Source organism: Strigops habroptila, chromosome 15, assembly GCF_004027225.2.
Source record: "Strigops habroptila isolate Jane chromosome 15, bStrHab1.2.pri, whole genome shotgun sequence".
Lineage (NCBI taxonomy): Eukaryota > Metazoa > Chordata > Aves > Psittaciformes > Psittacidae > Strigops > Strigops habroptila.
In genome coordinates, this window is record NC_044291.2 from 10,380,755 (window position 1) to 10,396,139 (window position 15,385).

The window sequence follows — 15,385 nt, forward strand, 5'->3', positions numbered from 1 at the left end:
TGTTTTCCCATGAGCAACACTACATTTGTTGACACTGAATTTCATCTACCAGCCTGTCTCACAAGATCCGTCTGCAATTCTTCACTCAGCCTTTATTATATTATTGCACTGAATAACCATGTCAGTGGATGTTACAACCCTCCTGATTCATTACTTTTTCCCCCATTTTTTAACACATTGAGCATCCAACTGTTGACTTCCCTCCAACAAAAAAACCCTCCCTTTAACTTCATTTAGTCTATGTGACAACATTCCCCCTTTTCCTATAGCAGCTTTTTTTTCCTTAAGTCCTTGGACAAAGTCATGATCAAATGCATTTTGGAAGGTCAAGCAGACTGTGCCAAACAAATCCCCTTTATCCTCTGCTTATTGATGCCATTAAAACAATTCTAAGAGTTTTGAAGCACAACTTCCCTGTACAAAAACCGCGCTGCCTCCTCCCCAGTTTTTACCCACATGTGTGAGTTTGCTGAGTGCAGGTGCTGTGTTCACCTGGCTGGAGTTTGCCACATCTGCCCTGAAACTCATTTCAGAAGCTGCCATCACATTTGCTGTGGGTCCCAGGGCAGCAGTCCCCATCCCAGCTGGCAGCTCAGCTTGTTCATCCTCGAGCTCCCTTAGAGCCTGTAGGTGGGACCGTCTGGTCCTGGCAGTGTGTTAGTGCTCATTTCATCTGAACTTTAGTGTCTCCTAAAGGCAATTTCGGTTCTAAACGGATCCTCTGTTGAGCTCTCCATATGGGAGTATTCCTGTGTGAACTCCCCAGCTCTTTCACATGAACACATGCAAACAATTCACTTTTTTCTGCTGGGACTTTAACTTCAGGTCAGACCTTCCCTTTACTGAGCATCATGTCTGCTGACTGCTGACTGAGCAGCAGGGAGTGCTCCTGGTGTCTTCAAAATGATTTGTGCAAGTTTCATTACTTGAATGTCCTTTATATTCCATTTCCATTTGCATTATTTTGGGTTTGGGCTTTTGTTTGTCTGTTTGCCCCCCCCCCCACACTTCACCTGTGAAATCTTCTTCCATCTTCTACACTTGGACGAGTTCAGTTAATAAAGGATTTCTATTTACTCTATGACCATCCCACATGCTGCTGTTTAATCACACCAACCTCCTTTTGTCCTTGTCTCTGTTTTAATGGGTGGGTTTAATGGGTTTAACATTTGCTCCTCACCTCAGCGTGGTGACTTACACTGTCTCCATGCCACTCACAAGCATTTAAGTCTTTTAGCTGCCCCTTTTACCTTCAAAAATTAAATCACCACCACAGAGGAAAACTTTGAAGTATAATCCTGTGGGTGTAGTAGAGGCTCATAGAAAAAGGTCATTGAGCCCTGTAATACTTTATATTTCAGATTTTGCGTTCCTTAAGCCAGCCATGAATTTTACCAGTTTGAATTGTCACTTTTGAATGTTTAGGATTGGTGATACCACTCTGCTTTGATATGAAGGATTATCTGGAGGGAAAGTGTCAACACTTCTTGATGCATTTACACTGTGTGTGCACCCCTCTGTTACAGCTGACATCGGTAATGCTGCAGGCTCCTGACATGAGCTGGATTTGCCACTTTGCAGCTGTGGCAAAAATCTTTCTCCAGGCTCTCCCAAAGGGTCTGGAAGCCCATGGAGTCCTCCTGGGACTGGCTTACACTAGACTGATGTTCACTCACTCCTGGTGACTCAAGATGAACCAGTGTGACCCAGCAGCGGGCACTCTTTCAGGCCCATCCATCCCAATCAGCTGCACAAGACGCCACGCGTGTTCACAAGGGCACAGGAGCACAGCCATGCCAGCAGGAATGCTCTGCCCTGAAATTCCGTCTCCCAAAAGCACACAAATCCACAGGTCCTCAAGCAGCTTGCTATGGATTCTAGCTTGGAGGCAGACAGCTGGACAACAGGCTGTGGAGGGGCAGAGTACCCTGATCTTCACCCGCTGCTCTCATTCTCTCTCCATACCCCTTCACAGCCCAGCAAACATGCCCACATTTCTCCCTGTAAGTCCTCTGGAGCTCCTCTTCCAAACACATGTTCCTAGGTAGGAAACCTGACTCCTTAAGCCTTGTGATCCCGAGGTGAACCAGGGGTGTGTACAGCGTACTCCATGCTTCAGAGAACCAAGGAGTAGAAGATGCAGGTTTTATTCCCTGCAGGAAAAGGTTTAAGAGTATCTCCTTCAGGATAAGTCCTTGAAAAGTGGGCTCATTTATCAGGCCTGCTCGAAGATAAATGACCATATGCTCTAACCCTGTGCTTTTGAAATGCTTGCTCATATGAGGATATCCATGTCAGCCTGGTTTCTTTAAGAGGGGAAAGAAGAGCTTCCTCCTCTGAAGACACATACAGGCCTCATGAAGCAGAGCTGCCGTGTTCATGAGTAACCCCGACACACCTTACAGAAAGAGAAGATCTCTATAAGTTACAAAGATCTTCTACCAGAATCAGTCACATAACATCCTGCACCAAGCAGGAAAAGCTGTTCTGCAGGCAGGGACATGCCTACTGCAGGGACCTCTCCAAGAGTCAAAACCCTGCAGCCACTTCCCTCCCTGGGACCAGCGAAGGCTGGAGCCAAAGGCTGCAGCCAAAGGCTGCACACTGGAGTCAGAACCTGTGTTATCACCAAGCCCTTTCAGGAGATCTGGGCATCTTTTCATTTGGTTGATGGTCTAACAGACCCCTAAACTAGTGGGCAGCTTCCCTCCCCTCCTGCTTCACCCCTTCCTTCTCTCCCACACTCACTGGAATTGGGATTGATAGAGGTTCCCAACATCCTAGTCTTGCAGTTTTAGTCTCACCCTTCCTTTATTCTGTTCATCTGCTGCTCAAGAGGAATCTACCTGTTGTCCCACCAGGATGTCACCTGCAGTCTCTCCTTGTCCTCATTTCTCATTGCAGCAACGTCACAGACATCAGACTAGACATTTTCCCTGCTCAGTGCTGTAGAAGTGTTTAAATGCTCCAAGACTGCACTTCCCTTTGCTAAACATGTTTTCTGGCAATGGAAAACTGGCAGGACAAATAGCAGCCTTTAAAAAGGAAAAAAAGTCAAAACTTCTGCCCTTTTCAGTGGATTATCTCAAAAAATATTCCTCATGTCCCATTTTATATTCATCAAAACCTCAGTTCATTTAGAGCAAATAATTGAACATTTCCTTAAAAAAGAAAAAATCATCCATTACAGGAAAATGTGACGAGGTCCTGCCTGACATCTTCACACTTCAGGGCATTTTAGGCTGCTTAAACAGAAAAGTTACAGTATAACCATGATTCAAGAGTTGCAACTTGACAACGTGCCTAAGAAGTGACCTTCCAGCAGGAAGCTTCAGAACTTCTTTGTTATTTCCTAAGATGCTTAAAGCCAAAGTACAAAAACCCACCCAAATACTAAAATTAAGAACTTCCTGCGCACATATTAGAAACAGAATATAATATTGGAAGTCCACAGCAGTTCCATTTTCTAACAAACTGAACACAGGCAAGACCAACGTTGCAACATGAAGGGGCAAAGTGAAGCCTGACTGACAAATTAGAATTCTTAATGCCTTTTACAGAAAGAACACCTATGTCTCTAAGCACTCTGAGGTAGGCTCTGCATTAAGCATTCGGCAGCTCACAAACTTCTGCTGTGAAGCAAGACTAGCACCTGGCCCTAAATTATCAATTTTCTTCAGGAATCTCAGTTAATATTCCTCATATTTCTAAGGCAAAAATGGAAAAAGAAAGAAACCTTTTGGATTATGCAAGACAATGTCCAAAAGGAAAATCAGGCAGGTTCCCTGCAAGCCAAGTCCCCTTCCCCATTATTTTTACTCATTACTACATTTAAAAAAAAAAAAGGGGGAGGAAAAAAAAATCAAAAAGTGATCCTTGGATTGATGGCATCTCTTTACAAAATGAATAAATAACTCAAATTGCCAGACGTTCAATCATTTAAACATAGCTGCACATCACTACAGCACTCGCTATGCTTAGAGGGAAGCCATGAGGGCAACCACATCCACACAGAGCTGACTACCTGAGCTTCCCCACCACTACTTTATGTACAAAGGATTCCCAACAAGAAAGCTCATTCTGCTTCCCAAAGATACCAGCTGCTTAAAGGACACCCTCCAGCAGCCCTTCTCCGAAGGCAGGACATGCTGGAGCCTGCCTGTGCCCACAGACCCCAGACTGAGTGGGAACTCCCAATGTCCAAGCGTGACTGTGCTCTGGAAGGGGATGGGAGAAAGCTAGAGAGCAGACACGGATTCATTCCAACCTTTACTTGGTTTGCTCCCCCCTCCCATTTTATTTTTAAATATAACTTCCATGCAGAGTTCTCCAGAGTAACTGCTGAGGCCGGGGCCTGCCTCAGGCCTCGGCACTGCCACAGCTACTGCAGCCACATGGGAGGAAAAGCTTTTGCTACGTGACTTTTTTTTTTTTTTCCTTTTAAACTTTGAGGCCAACAACGTGTTCTCTGAACATTACAGTTAATGAGTCCTAGCAAGAATTTCTAACAAAAACTGTACATGAGTTTACAAACGTATTAACATATAAATAACGAGAAGCTTCCTGCCTGGAGCCTCCACAGTAGTCTTTTTGCTTGAGAATATAATACTGGAAAGGGTTGTCCCAACCCCTTCCCACAGCACCAGTCAGAGCTGGCTCAGTCCAGTCAGCCGTTCTGCTCAAGCATCACAGGGTTTTTCTTCTTCAGTGCCTCTGGCTTCAATAAGCAGTCTGTTACTGTGCAAAAGCAAGAGTCCAATGCCTTGGAGAAGGAATCCTGCTGCTAAGAGGCCTGCGCCGCCCGGTCATCGCTCTGGTCCCAGCTCCTGCTGGAAGGTCCGTTTCTTCTCCCGACAGTGCTTCTTGTGAGCAGGCCAGTCCTTCTGCTGGCATTGGGACCCACAGTACCTCGCTACCTGGCAGCGGCCACAGATGTTGAATTCACGTAGCTGGGAAGAACACAAGACAGTGTCAATGAGCCTGCTCCGAGCACCCCAACATCATTTCCCAAGCAGGGTTATGATCAGGTCTTTTGCACCCATCACAAACACGAACATCCCATCACGAGTGTCAGAGTATCAGAAGGTTCTGAAGTGATTGCATCTGTTGGATTTTGCAGTTGCCTCTGCAAATGGGCTTAATAGACAAAATACTGGAGTGCTTAAGTTCTGTTTTCAACTACGAACATCTTAGATTCAGAAATGACCAGGAGAGCTGCACAAGCTCAGCTGTTGCCAAACTTACAGCTACTCAGGAAGCTTTTGTATGCAGACCCCAATCAAAGGTAAAGCTCCCTCTTTGTCAGAGGGCATTTAAGACCATCTTTGCAAACATTCCCTTCCCCAAAGAAAGAAGTGGAACACGATGGTTTTAGTCTACTCAGCTTTTGTTATCACAGAACAGCCCTGCTTATTCATCGATAAGGACATGTGTCTGACAAAGAGGCACAGCCCTTGTACATTTTGTTCTCTGCCATTCTCTATGTATGCTGCTTCATTTCGTCCACCCACAGTGAAGAACTAGCGCTAGCTTTCCTTCCAGTTCTCCACTGAATAAAGGCCACTCAATTCACCCTCTCCTCATGAAAGGTTAAGCACTTTATTTTTTGATTTCACTACCGCCCAAAACCTCTTACAATGCTTTTTCCTGTCTTACCCAGCTGCCTGCCCATTCCAGCCCTGTGTCCCTAGAGGAACGCTTCCACCTGTCTTTCTGTACACTCTGCAAAAATCAGGCTCCTCCCAGCAAACCACTAGGGTATTTGCTGTTCAGATTCAAAACCACCCTCTCTCAAACAGAAAACGACCACAGGGTCTGAAGATTCATGCCAAAGAAAACCTGACTAAAAAGAATTATCACTTTTCGCAACTGTGTAAAGCTTTACATTGTAAGGAACACATCCCTGGACACACACACAGTGGCCCGAGTCCTCACATACCTGCTTTTCAATCATTGTGCATGGGGGGTAGTGACATTCATAGTATGTGCACGAGTTCTCTTCCTCCTCCACCACATCCCCGTTAGCGTTGTAGTATCGCGTCACATTCAGTACAGGGAACTGCTCTTCTATAGGATCTGTCGGAAGCTGCTGGATTGCCAGCCAGTACAGACTTTGTTCCCTGGAAAAAACAAGCACAATAAGGCCCATAAATTCACAATGAGCATACAGAGACATTTATTCCAAATTAACTAAGCAGGGTGAACATTGTATTGAGCCTGGTAAGCCTCAGCCTACACATACTGCTCATATATTGGATATTTTCAGGGTTATTTTAGCCTAAATGCAAAAGAAGTTAAAAAGTATCTATCAAGAAACATTAACATGGAGCAAAATTGTTTCTGTGTAAATGGCTTGAGATCTGTTCCTTGTTATTGAACTCCCAGGCTCACGGGGAGCATTACTGTAGCATCACTGCCATTCACTACCACTTCTCAGAACCAGTTTAATAAGGTCTGAACATGCCTATCTGATGGGTACTGCAAGTATTTCAAGTGCCTAGGGAGATGGATTAGCCAAATCCATCCTGACACGAAGAGTCTGATGTGCTTTGAGTCATATTAGTGCAATATGGCATGTAGGATGTTCCCACCACCTACCAGTGAAAGGTGATGGGAGCTGATCCCAGGAACTTATTTGGGTTTCAACTCAAATATGCCACTACAAGTGCAAGCAGCTGCTGGCTTCTACAGGTTGTGTTAGAATTTCAGTGCCGGAGAGCCACAAGCCAGTAAAACCTGCAGACTTAATTCAGCATGCCCAGATGCCACTACTCAAGCGAAAGGGAACACAAGGTTCCTGTTTCATTGTGATGACAACATGTGGCATGGCAGAACCTCTGCACAATAATACCATGGGGTGAGCTGGTCCCCTCACAGCCAGCAGGAACATTGAGCATTAACTCTGGTTCCCAAGTGAGGAAGCAAAGATGTGTAGTGATGTGTAAGTAGCCCAAGGCCAAATAAAAAAGGCTCTGCCAGATGAAAATGACTAAAAGGAGGAGACAATTTCAGGTGTTTTCAAGTTCCCTGATGGCAGCCCCCTGCCAGGTATTGATGTACCTTTGTTTACTAGAGATGTCTTCAGCTTTGGGTTTCCACCCCCAAGGAACCAGGCGCAGATTGTCAAGGCGGTTGTCCACGGTCACCGAGTTCAGATGTACCACCTGGAATCCAGGAGCAATCCCTCCCCGGTGTCTCTCCCTGGAGGAGACAAACCAACATGAAGGTCAGTGATGAACAGACTCTACAGCTAAAAAGCAAAGAATCCCACTGACTCCAGAAGACATGCTGCATTTTACGCTGCTGTCCCCAAAACAGGCTCAATAAAACTTGAGTTACCAAGAGACATCAGATATACCAACCCCCAGAAGAAAGAGACTTGGTCCAGGAGGTTATTTCCATTATAAATGAGTTGAATCAAAAGACAATCATGGTACAGTATAATTGTAAGCATATTGCAAAGTTCCAGAGACAACTATTCCAGTTACTTCAAGAGCATCTCTGTAATTACTGTGCTCCCCAGAGCAGAGTTGAAAGGTGCCAATACTGTTTTATTACTTTAATAAGAAAGTCTGTCAGACACATTAATGCAAGTGTGGCTCTGGTGTGACCTCAGCTTGTTATTTATGGAGAAATGTCTCTTAACACGCAACAGGACAGAGGTTTCACCAAGTATGCAAATGCCTTTTAGACTCGAGTGTAACACACAGAATGTCTGCAATGACTCCGCAGCTGACTAAGAGACGTCTGAAACGTGCTCAAAGCCAAAGCAGGACTGTTAGCACAGGGGATGGCTGCTCATTAAGCCCTGCTGCAATTCCTCCCTATTGCCTTTAACAGTTTGCATTTCCCATTCCACCTTCCTTTCAGCTCTCCTTTCAGGAGGTATCAAGTTCACTGTCAAGCACCCTTGTGCCTGGACGAGTTTCCATATCACTTCTTGCAGGAACCCCCATCCCACCTGAAACGTAAGGCTTGAGCAGCAGTTGGGTCTCAGAATGCCTGCTGTGCCATGATGGATTCCATGCACAGAGAGAACATCCTGGCAGCAATCAAAGGATGTAAAACTGTCAGCACTGCCTAAGGTTACGCAGTGCTTCCTTCTAGAAGACACTTTCAACAGCTACTTACAACTTCACCCAAGTCTAGTCTGGATGCTGCTTCCTGCTCAGTGTTTCCTGAGCACTTCAGTTCAAACAGGTATCCAATTTTGAAGAGAGAAAATTTGCCCAAGTTAAAAAATTCCCACTTTTTTCCACTTTACAAAGCTCTAGCTTTATCCAGCAGAACAGGGAAATTCATTTCAATGAGACTGATAATGAAAAATGCTGTCTTTTGTTTTCTTTGTCAAAAGCCACCCAGATATGTTTAAATTCTATACTTTGGGGGAAAGAAAACCACTTGCAATTCACATATGCCCCAAAATTTCCCAGAATTTAATGAGTAAAATTCCCTGGGGGAGGCTACATGCAGCACACAGCCCTAGAGGAGAACAGAGCATGGAGAGGGGAAAAAACCCCCAACCAAAACCCCCACAACAGCAAACAAACTATGCAAAGGAGCCTGCTGAAATTCCCTAAAGGAGGACAAGCTACTTCTGTGCTGTTGAAGGCTCCCAGAGGGTCTGGCAAAAGATATCAGGAATCCTGAGGGCTACAAGTGGGAACCCAGGAGGTACACAGACCCAAAGAGATGAAGGTGAGCATCGGTCAGGTATGGAGCCAGGGGAGGAGTTAAGGTCCTTCAACTGAGACCAGGACAAAGTGCCAAAAAGAGAGATAGGAGGAGGAGGCAGGAGTCCAGAGCAAGGGCAAACCCTTCGGTGTGGGGGGAAGGGAGGCTAAGACCAAGCAAAGAAATGTTTTCAAACAGATTAGATAATGCCAGTTTAAGAAAGGTTGGAGTTGGAGAAGGAGAGAGGATTACAAGAGGCTGGTCACGACACCAGGAAGCCACAGCAGAGTGGCACAGACCTACCACTGCTCCTACAAACTCTGCACCCACAACCCCCATAAGCAAATACTGACAAAAGCCACTGCTACAGTGAGCCCACCTTCCTCACTTTGTATAAACCCCCATTTGTTCAGACTGCTGTCACTTCCTCTATTACCTCAAGCGACAAGGCCAAAGGAAAAGTGGAAACTGGGCCTTGCTGCTGACCAGTGAAAGTGTTAATGCAATACCACCCGACTGAGATGCCAGAATTAGTGCTGGCAAATTCAGGATGGTCCCTTTCCTCCACCCATAATGAGGCAACCTTTGAATGCACAACACATACTTCTCACCCTACACCTACACTTCAGAAATGCGCAGCATGGACCATCTCCAGATGGTCAGGGCAATCCCAAGCACAAACACAGTCTGGGCAGAGACTGGAATCAGAGCAGCCCTGGGGAGAAGGACTTTGGGTGTTGAGTGACGAGAAGCTCAACACAAGCCAGCAGAGAAGCTGTGGCTGCCCCATCCCTGGCAGTGTTCAAGGCCAGGTTGGACACAGGGGCTTGGAGCAACCTGCTCTAGTGGAAGGTGTCCCTGCCCGTGGCAGGGGTTGGAGCTGGATGAGCTTTGAGGTCCCTTCCAACCCAAAAACCAGGCTGGGATTCTAAATTAACCAGAAATGTGCAGGGAATATCTGGCTCATGGGAGAACCTCCCTTGTTTCTTGCAGAAGGGGACAGAAAAGAAGCAGGCTCAGTAACACAGCTAACTTCTGTAGAGCCGAAGCTTCTACATCCCTCAGCACACCGAGTTCCTACAAGATGCCAGGCAAAACACTTAAACCAAAACTTCAACCAGAAATTCAGGGAATTAACTGGATCCTGTTCTTTTAGTATTTCAGCAGCTAACTTAGGAACTGAGGCCAGTGATGGAAGTGCCAAGTACAAACAGCAGCGATTCAAGTCGGGAACCAGCACTGAGTAAGCTAACGCAGTGTGATGGTAAGTGCTCTTAAAAAGAAATCAGGTCTTCGATGTCTTTTTGAGCAGGCAGTTAGTGATACTTATGACTAATGTGATGCTGCTGTTCCCCAGGGAACATCACTGCACCCAGCCAAAATACAGCAAGCTGGGCTTTCTATACAGGGAACAGGGTGAGAAGATGACAGACTTACTTGCCGGTCCCTACCCAGAGACATTCAAACCCTACTCTGGATGAGCTGACAGCCCAGCATGAGACACAGAGAGCACAAGGGAGGCTGCAGAAGTTCTTCCTGAAGGAGGATTTGCAGCACATGTGGGTGTTCTTCAGATCCTGGTGCCCATTTAGTGCTGCAGTTCACTCTCAGCAGTCAGCAGCAGGGAAGGTTTTGGGGCAGGAGTGGGAGAAGGTCCCTGTGGTGGCTACAAGCTCCCTGTTCTCTGAGTAAGCAAAGAGACCTGCTTAACCAAATTAAAAATGTTTTTAAATCTGCTTTGCCAGCAGTAGCATCCAACACATGCCTGTGCCCTTAACCTTAAACCAGAAGCACACAGTTGGGTTAGAGTTTTCAGAGTGAGATGACTTTTTGGGGTACCTGTGGGGGAGAACAGTTAAATGACACTCCTACACCTGCAGTAATTTAAGTTCTTTGCTTTTCGTTTCCCCAAGAAGCAAGGCTGGCCCTGCAAACAGCAGTGACCAGTGCTGCCCATCTCTCTTGTCTTTCAAAGGCTCCAAAACCTTCAGCATGACCCTTCTCGCAAAGGGAAGGTTCTGTCTCTCCAACAGAGTTCTGGTCTGTGCACCCCAGTGCACGCAGAGTGACACAGTCTGCATTACCCAACTGAACACATCAGAGTTATTTCCTGATTTAGTAAAACAAACCAGAAGAGGCAATGATGGGGCAGTGTAATGAGCAAAGAGCTGGGCTGTCATCACCTACCCAGCCTGCACCAGCCAGCTGGAATAACGTGAAGGTGCTGTTTAGTGCACTTACAGACAATTACTACTGTCTGAGGTTCAGTTAGGAGCTGACAGTGACTTACCCCACACACTGCAGCCAACTTCATAATCATTTTCACCAAAGTTATATGTGCAACAGGATTAAACATTAACAGATGCAGGTTAAAATCCATATTTAATGAGCTGATTGTAAATAATACTAATAGTCTCTGCTGTTCTTCCTGTCTCCTTCCTCTCGTACAGAGACCAGACTGGAAATGACAAGTAACCTGGAACAGTAACGAAAGCACAGCTGTACCTTGGGCACTGAGACTCCTCAGGATGGTTTATGGAACTGAATAGGAAGTGTGCTTAATTTCTCAAAAAAAGGCTTTCAAAAGCAGTAACAGCTCTTTAGCAGAGTGCATCTGCACCACAACCCCAGGAACACACCTACAGAGAGCAACACCTCAGCTCACTGGATGAGCTGATCTCTCACAAGCAAGTAAGTTGGCCTCTGAAACCTAACAGGCAGCTGCAACTGGTGTCAAGAAATGACTCTTAGACATGGACAATAAGACATTGCAGCTGATATACAATCATAAAACAGTTTGGGTTGGAAGGGACCTTAAAGCTCATCTAGTCCAACCCCCTGCAATGAGCAGGGACATCTTCATCTAGATCAGGTTGCCCAGAACCACATCCAGTCCAGTCTGGCCTCGGATGTCTCCAGGGATGGTGCATTCACCACCTCTCTGGGCAATATGAAGCACCATCAGCAACCCTGCAGGCAGCTTTCCAAGAGGCCAAACAAAACACCTAAAGTTTTCAGTTATCCTTAGTTCTGTCTCTCTCCAGTGCTCTGTCCATGGGCACTGGTGCCAGTAACAGGTACCTGTTATCATAGTACGAAAAAGAACCAGCAAACCAAACTTCAAATGTTCACTCATTAAATGGAGCCAGTCCCCAGCTCCCCACCTCCAACTGAAGCTGTAGCAGCATTTCTCACATTTGAGCAGTGTCTGCTGGAATAGTACTCACCCACCTCTCTTTTCCTTGTGTATAACACTTTTAGAGGCTCAGCTGATTGAGGGCTCAGTGCAAAACCAAACCCCAGTAACACCTGTGGGCACCCCCTGTGCTGGGTTTGCAACCGAGTGGAGCTGCAAGCCTCCTGCAAAGACTTCAAATCCTACAGGCAGAGGGATGAACAACACACAAGGTGGTTGCAGCAAACTCCACCTCTGTGACCCTTGAAGCCTTCAGCTCTCCTGAGGACACCTACCAGAGCAGCTCGTGCAGGAGACGGCCAGATCCTCTCCCACGATTCTTGTCAAAGGCATAAGCAAAGATTTTAGCACCATTTCCATCAGCATCAACCTCCATCCGAGCCTAGGGAAGAGAGAAAGGCTGTGAGCACATCCACCACCACACAGCAGAGCACACGCTCCACTGTCGGATGGGAAGGACCCACCATTGAGCACTTGTTTCCTTGAGGCTGCTCAACCTCAGTGGAATCTGAGTTGTTTCAAACCTCCATGGGGAAGCAACAGGCTCCACTACTGGGGTTTAGGAAGGGGGAAAAGGGGGCTGAGCATGTATATGTCCCACTGGACACAGGACAGCCCCAACCTGGTTGGGAGCTTCCACTCAGGTGTGAATTCCACAGTGTCATCATGGCACTGAGGCTTCATCTTTGGTGTTGCTTTACACCAACCGAACAAGGGGTTACTAGTGGGAGGAATGGTCCTGCCCTTTTCTCTCCCCTCCCCAGCCTTGATGCTCTGGAGCTGTACTAAGCACCAGACAAATTTCAGGTGCTTGCAGTGATAGAACATGCTTATGGTGAGCAACCACCATGGAGGAACGGGCAGACGTGGTGTTTTCTGGCAGCTCCTCCTGCGAGGAGCCCCAAAGCACCCGCTGCACCGCAGGCACTGAGCAAACCACGGTCCCTCCTCCAAACCCCCTTCGCTACAGGAGATCCTGCAGCCAAGATCTCCGTCCTCCCAGAGCCTCGGCAGGATCCACCTGTGGCAGGTGTCAGAGAAAACGGGTTTCCTGGGCCTGTAGTAAGTTACACTAGGAGCAGATTTACTCATCAGGACTGTGTGGAGTGAGCAGTTTAAAGGCTGCCAACCCAAACACGGGCAGACAAATGAGCTGTTCTCAAAACAGACACACGGGGAAAGATGAAACAAAAAAACCTCTACGACAAATTTAGGGCTATAATATAATGAACATATACATATAAAAATGGATTTTTTTAAACTACGTAATACCTTAATTTGTTTAAAACTATAGAAGATCGATCTGCTTCAAACTAACGGTCGTTTCGAACAAGAAACGCAACTTTTCCCGCTGGAAAACGCTCCCACCGGTCCCGCAGCGATCTCAAACGTTCCCCCCCCCGCCCCACCGCGGGCCGGGCCCTCCCACAGCAGCTCCTTCAGCGCGGCCCACGGGGGGAAACGGGGAGATGGGGCAGCGCCGGCCCGGCCCCGCTGCTCACCGAGGGGCTGCGGCAGGCTCGGGGCACACGGCGGAGGGGGGGGGTGCGGGCAAGGGAAGAACCGTGCGAAGGTAGCGGCGGGTCCCACGGGGCGAGGGGAGGCGGCACCGGGAGGGCGCCGGAGGGTCAGGAGCGGGGCACGAGGGGTGCCGGGGGCCTCACCTCGAAGGAGAAGCTCTCCACCAGCGGGATGTCCTGCTCGTCGATCAGCGTGTACTTGGTCTGAAACACAGCGAGACCGCGGCCGTCAGCGCGGCCGCACAGCCCCGGCCCGGCCCTCCCGCGGCCCCGGCCCGCAGCCCCCCGCCCGGCCCGGCCCCGCCGCACCTTGCCGGCCACCCGGCCGAGCCGCACGATGCCCAGCTTGAAGTCGGTCATGGCGGGTCGGGGCCCGGCCCGCGCGCGCCCCGCCGAGCCGCTGCCACGCGCCGCCGCCTCGCGCACACCCGGGGCGGGGCACCGCACCACCTCCCACCCGTGCGCGCCCGGCCAATAGCGACCCGCGCCGCGCCGCGCGTCACTCTTACTACGCCGCCGGTTCGTCCAATTGGCGGGCGGCGTAGTGTCACGTGGGGAAGAGGAGCGGGGTCGAGGGGTGGGGGGCGCGGAGGGAACTGCCGAGCCGCGCGCGGGCGCGGGCTCCGGGCGGGAGAGGGAGGCGCGGGCGGTGACGTCACGTTCGCGGGAAGCTTTGTGCCGCCAACACGGGAGAGCGCGGAGGGGGGCGGGGTTAAGGGGCCTGCGCGCGGCCTCCCGCCACCGAGCGCCCGCTGGGGCTCCCCGGGGTCCTGCCGTCCCGGTCCCACCGTGACCGGCGGCTGAAGGGCCCTGGGACCCGCCAAGGCGCGAACCCCAATTGAACCCAAAGGGGCTCGCGGAGCTTCCCCGCCCGAGGGCTGCGGAGCCGAGCACGTGTGTCCCGTGTGCTCCTGCCGGGCACACCGGCCTCCTCCGCACTCCGCAAGGACACCTGAAACATGGGACACGGGATCCAAAGCGTGAATCGATGGGCAGGTGATGCGTATCCAGTGACAAATCTCAGGGGTGGAATGGGACAATCACATCCTGAAGCACATGGGTGACAGGAAAGGTTTAACCCCGAACCAGAAGCATCGGAACAAGACAAACACTAAATCCAAAGCTGAGTCCTGGAGAAATTCTGTCTCTTCCTTCCCTGCGATGGAGCAGACCCTCAGAGGAGAGCAGCGATGGTGGGCTGGGGAAATCAAACACAGGGAGGTACAACCGAGAGAGCTGGGCTGGGTCAGCCTGGACAAGAGAAGACTCCTTAAGGGGAGACCTTAGAGCAGCTCCAGTGCCTAAAGGGGCTCCAGGAAACCCGGAGAGGGACTTTGGACAAGGGCATGTAGGGACAGGACAGGGGAGAGATCTTAGGAAGAAGTTCTGCACTCTGAGGGTGGTGAGGCACCTTTCCATAATTTAAATAAAAACTCATTTATTTTTTCCCCTTACAAACCCTTTAAAAAGCAAAACATCCTTTTTACCATGTAAGTATTTGGTTTCCAACTAAACAACTTGGATTGACTTTTCCATTACCAACAACAATTGTTGCCTGTCACATGGCAAGAGGTCACCATCTGCTGCAGTGCTGTGCCCAAACTAGTGACAGTTCTGTTTGAGCTGCGGAGCTCCCAGATCATGTGGGTCAACATGCTGGTGCTGGACGGCTCCGAGTATCATATCCCAGCCTGGTTTGGGTGGGAAGGGACCTTGAAGCTCATCCAGTTCCAACCCCTGCCACAGGCAGGGACACCTTCCACTAGAGCAGGTTGCTCCAAGCCCCTGTGTCCAACCTGGCCTTGAACACTGCCAGGGATGGGGCAGCCACAGCTTCTCTGGGCACCCTGTGCCAGCGCCTCAGCACCCTCACAGGGAAGAGCTTCCTCCTAATATCTAATCTCAATCTCCCCTCTGGCAGGTTAAAGCCATTCCCCTTGGCCTGTCCCTACAGGCCCTTGTCTGAAGCCTCTCTCAAATTTCATGTATGAATCCC

General features: G+C 49.0%; 1 protein-coding gene across 2 annotated transcripts; it reads right to left on the reverse strand.

Annotated features, from left to right (window-relative positions):
- Positions 1-4,256: 4,256 nt before the first annotated feature.
- ZMYND19 (zinc finger MYND-type containing 19) lies at positions 4,257-13,841 on the reverse strand. Of its 2 annotated transcripts, XM_030507445.2 has the most exons (6): positions 13,699-13,841; positions 13,534-13,593; positions 12,145-12,251; positions 7,060-7,200; positions 5,939-6,119; positions 4,257-4,949 (listed from the first exon to the last, which is right to left on the reverse strand). In XM_030507445.2, the coding sequence occupies exons 1-6, from the start codon at positions 13,747-13,749 to the stop codon at positions 4,806-4,808; spliced, it is 684 nt and encodes a 227-aa protein (XP_030363305.1). In that variant the 5' UTR covers positions 13,750-13,841; the 3' UTR covers positions 4,257-4,805. The 2 variants fall into 2 exon arrangements, with proteins under 2 accessions (XP_030363305.1, XP_030363306.1); XM_030507446.1 differs by lacking the exons at positions 13,534-13,593; positions 13,699-13,841 and adding an exon at positions 12,577-12,714.
- Positions 13,842-15,385: the final 1,544 nt, after the last annotated feature.

Coding starts and splice junctions, on each gene's coding strand:
- ZMYND19 (XM_030507445.2), bottom strand. CDS start 13,749: ATGACCGACTTCAAGCTGGGCATCGTGCGGCTCGGCCGGGTGGCCGGC. Junction 7,201..12,144: donor CTCCTGCACGAGCTGCTCTG/GTAGGTGTCCTC, acceptor TGTCTCCTCCAG/GGAGAGACACCGGGGAGGGA. Junction 6,120..7,059: donor GACATCTCTAGTAAACAAAG/GTACATCAATAC, acceptor TGTTTTTTCCAG/GGAACAAAGTCTGTACTGGC.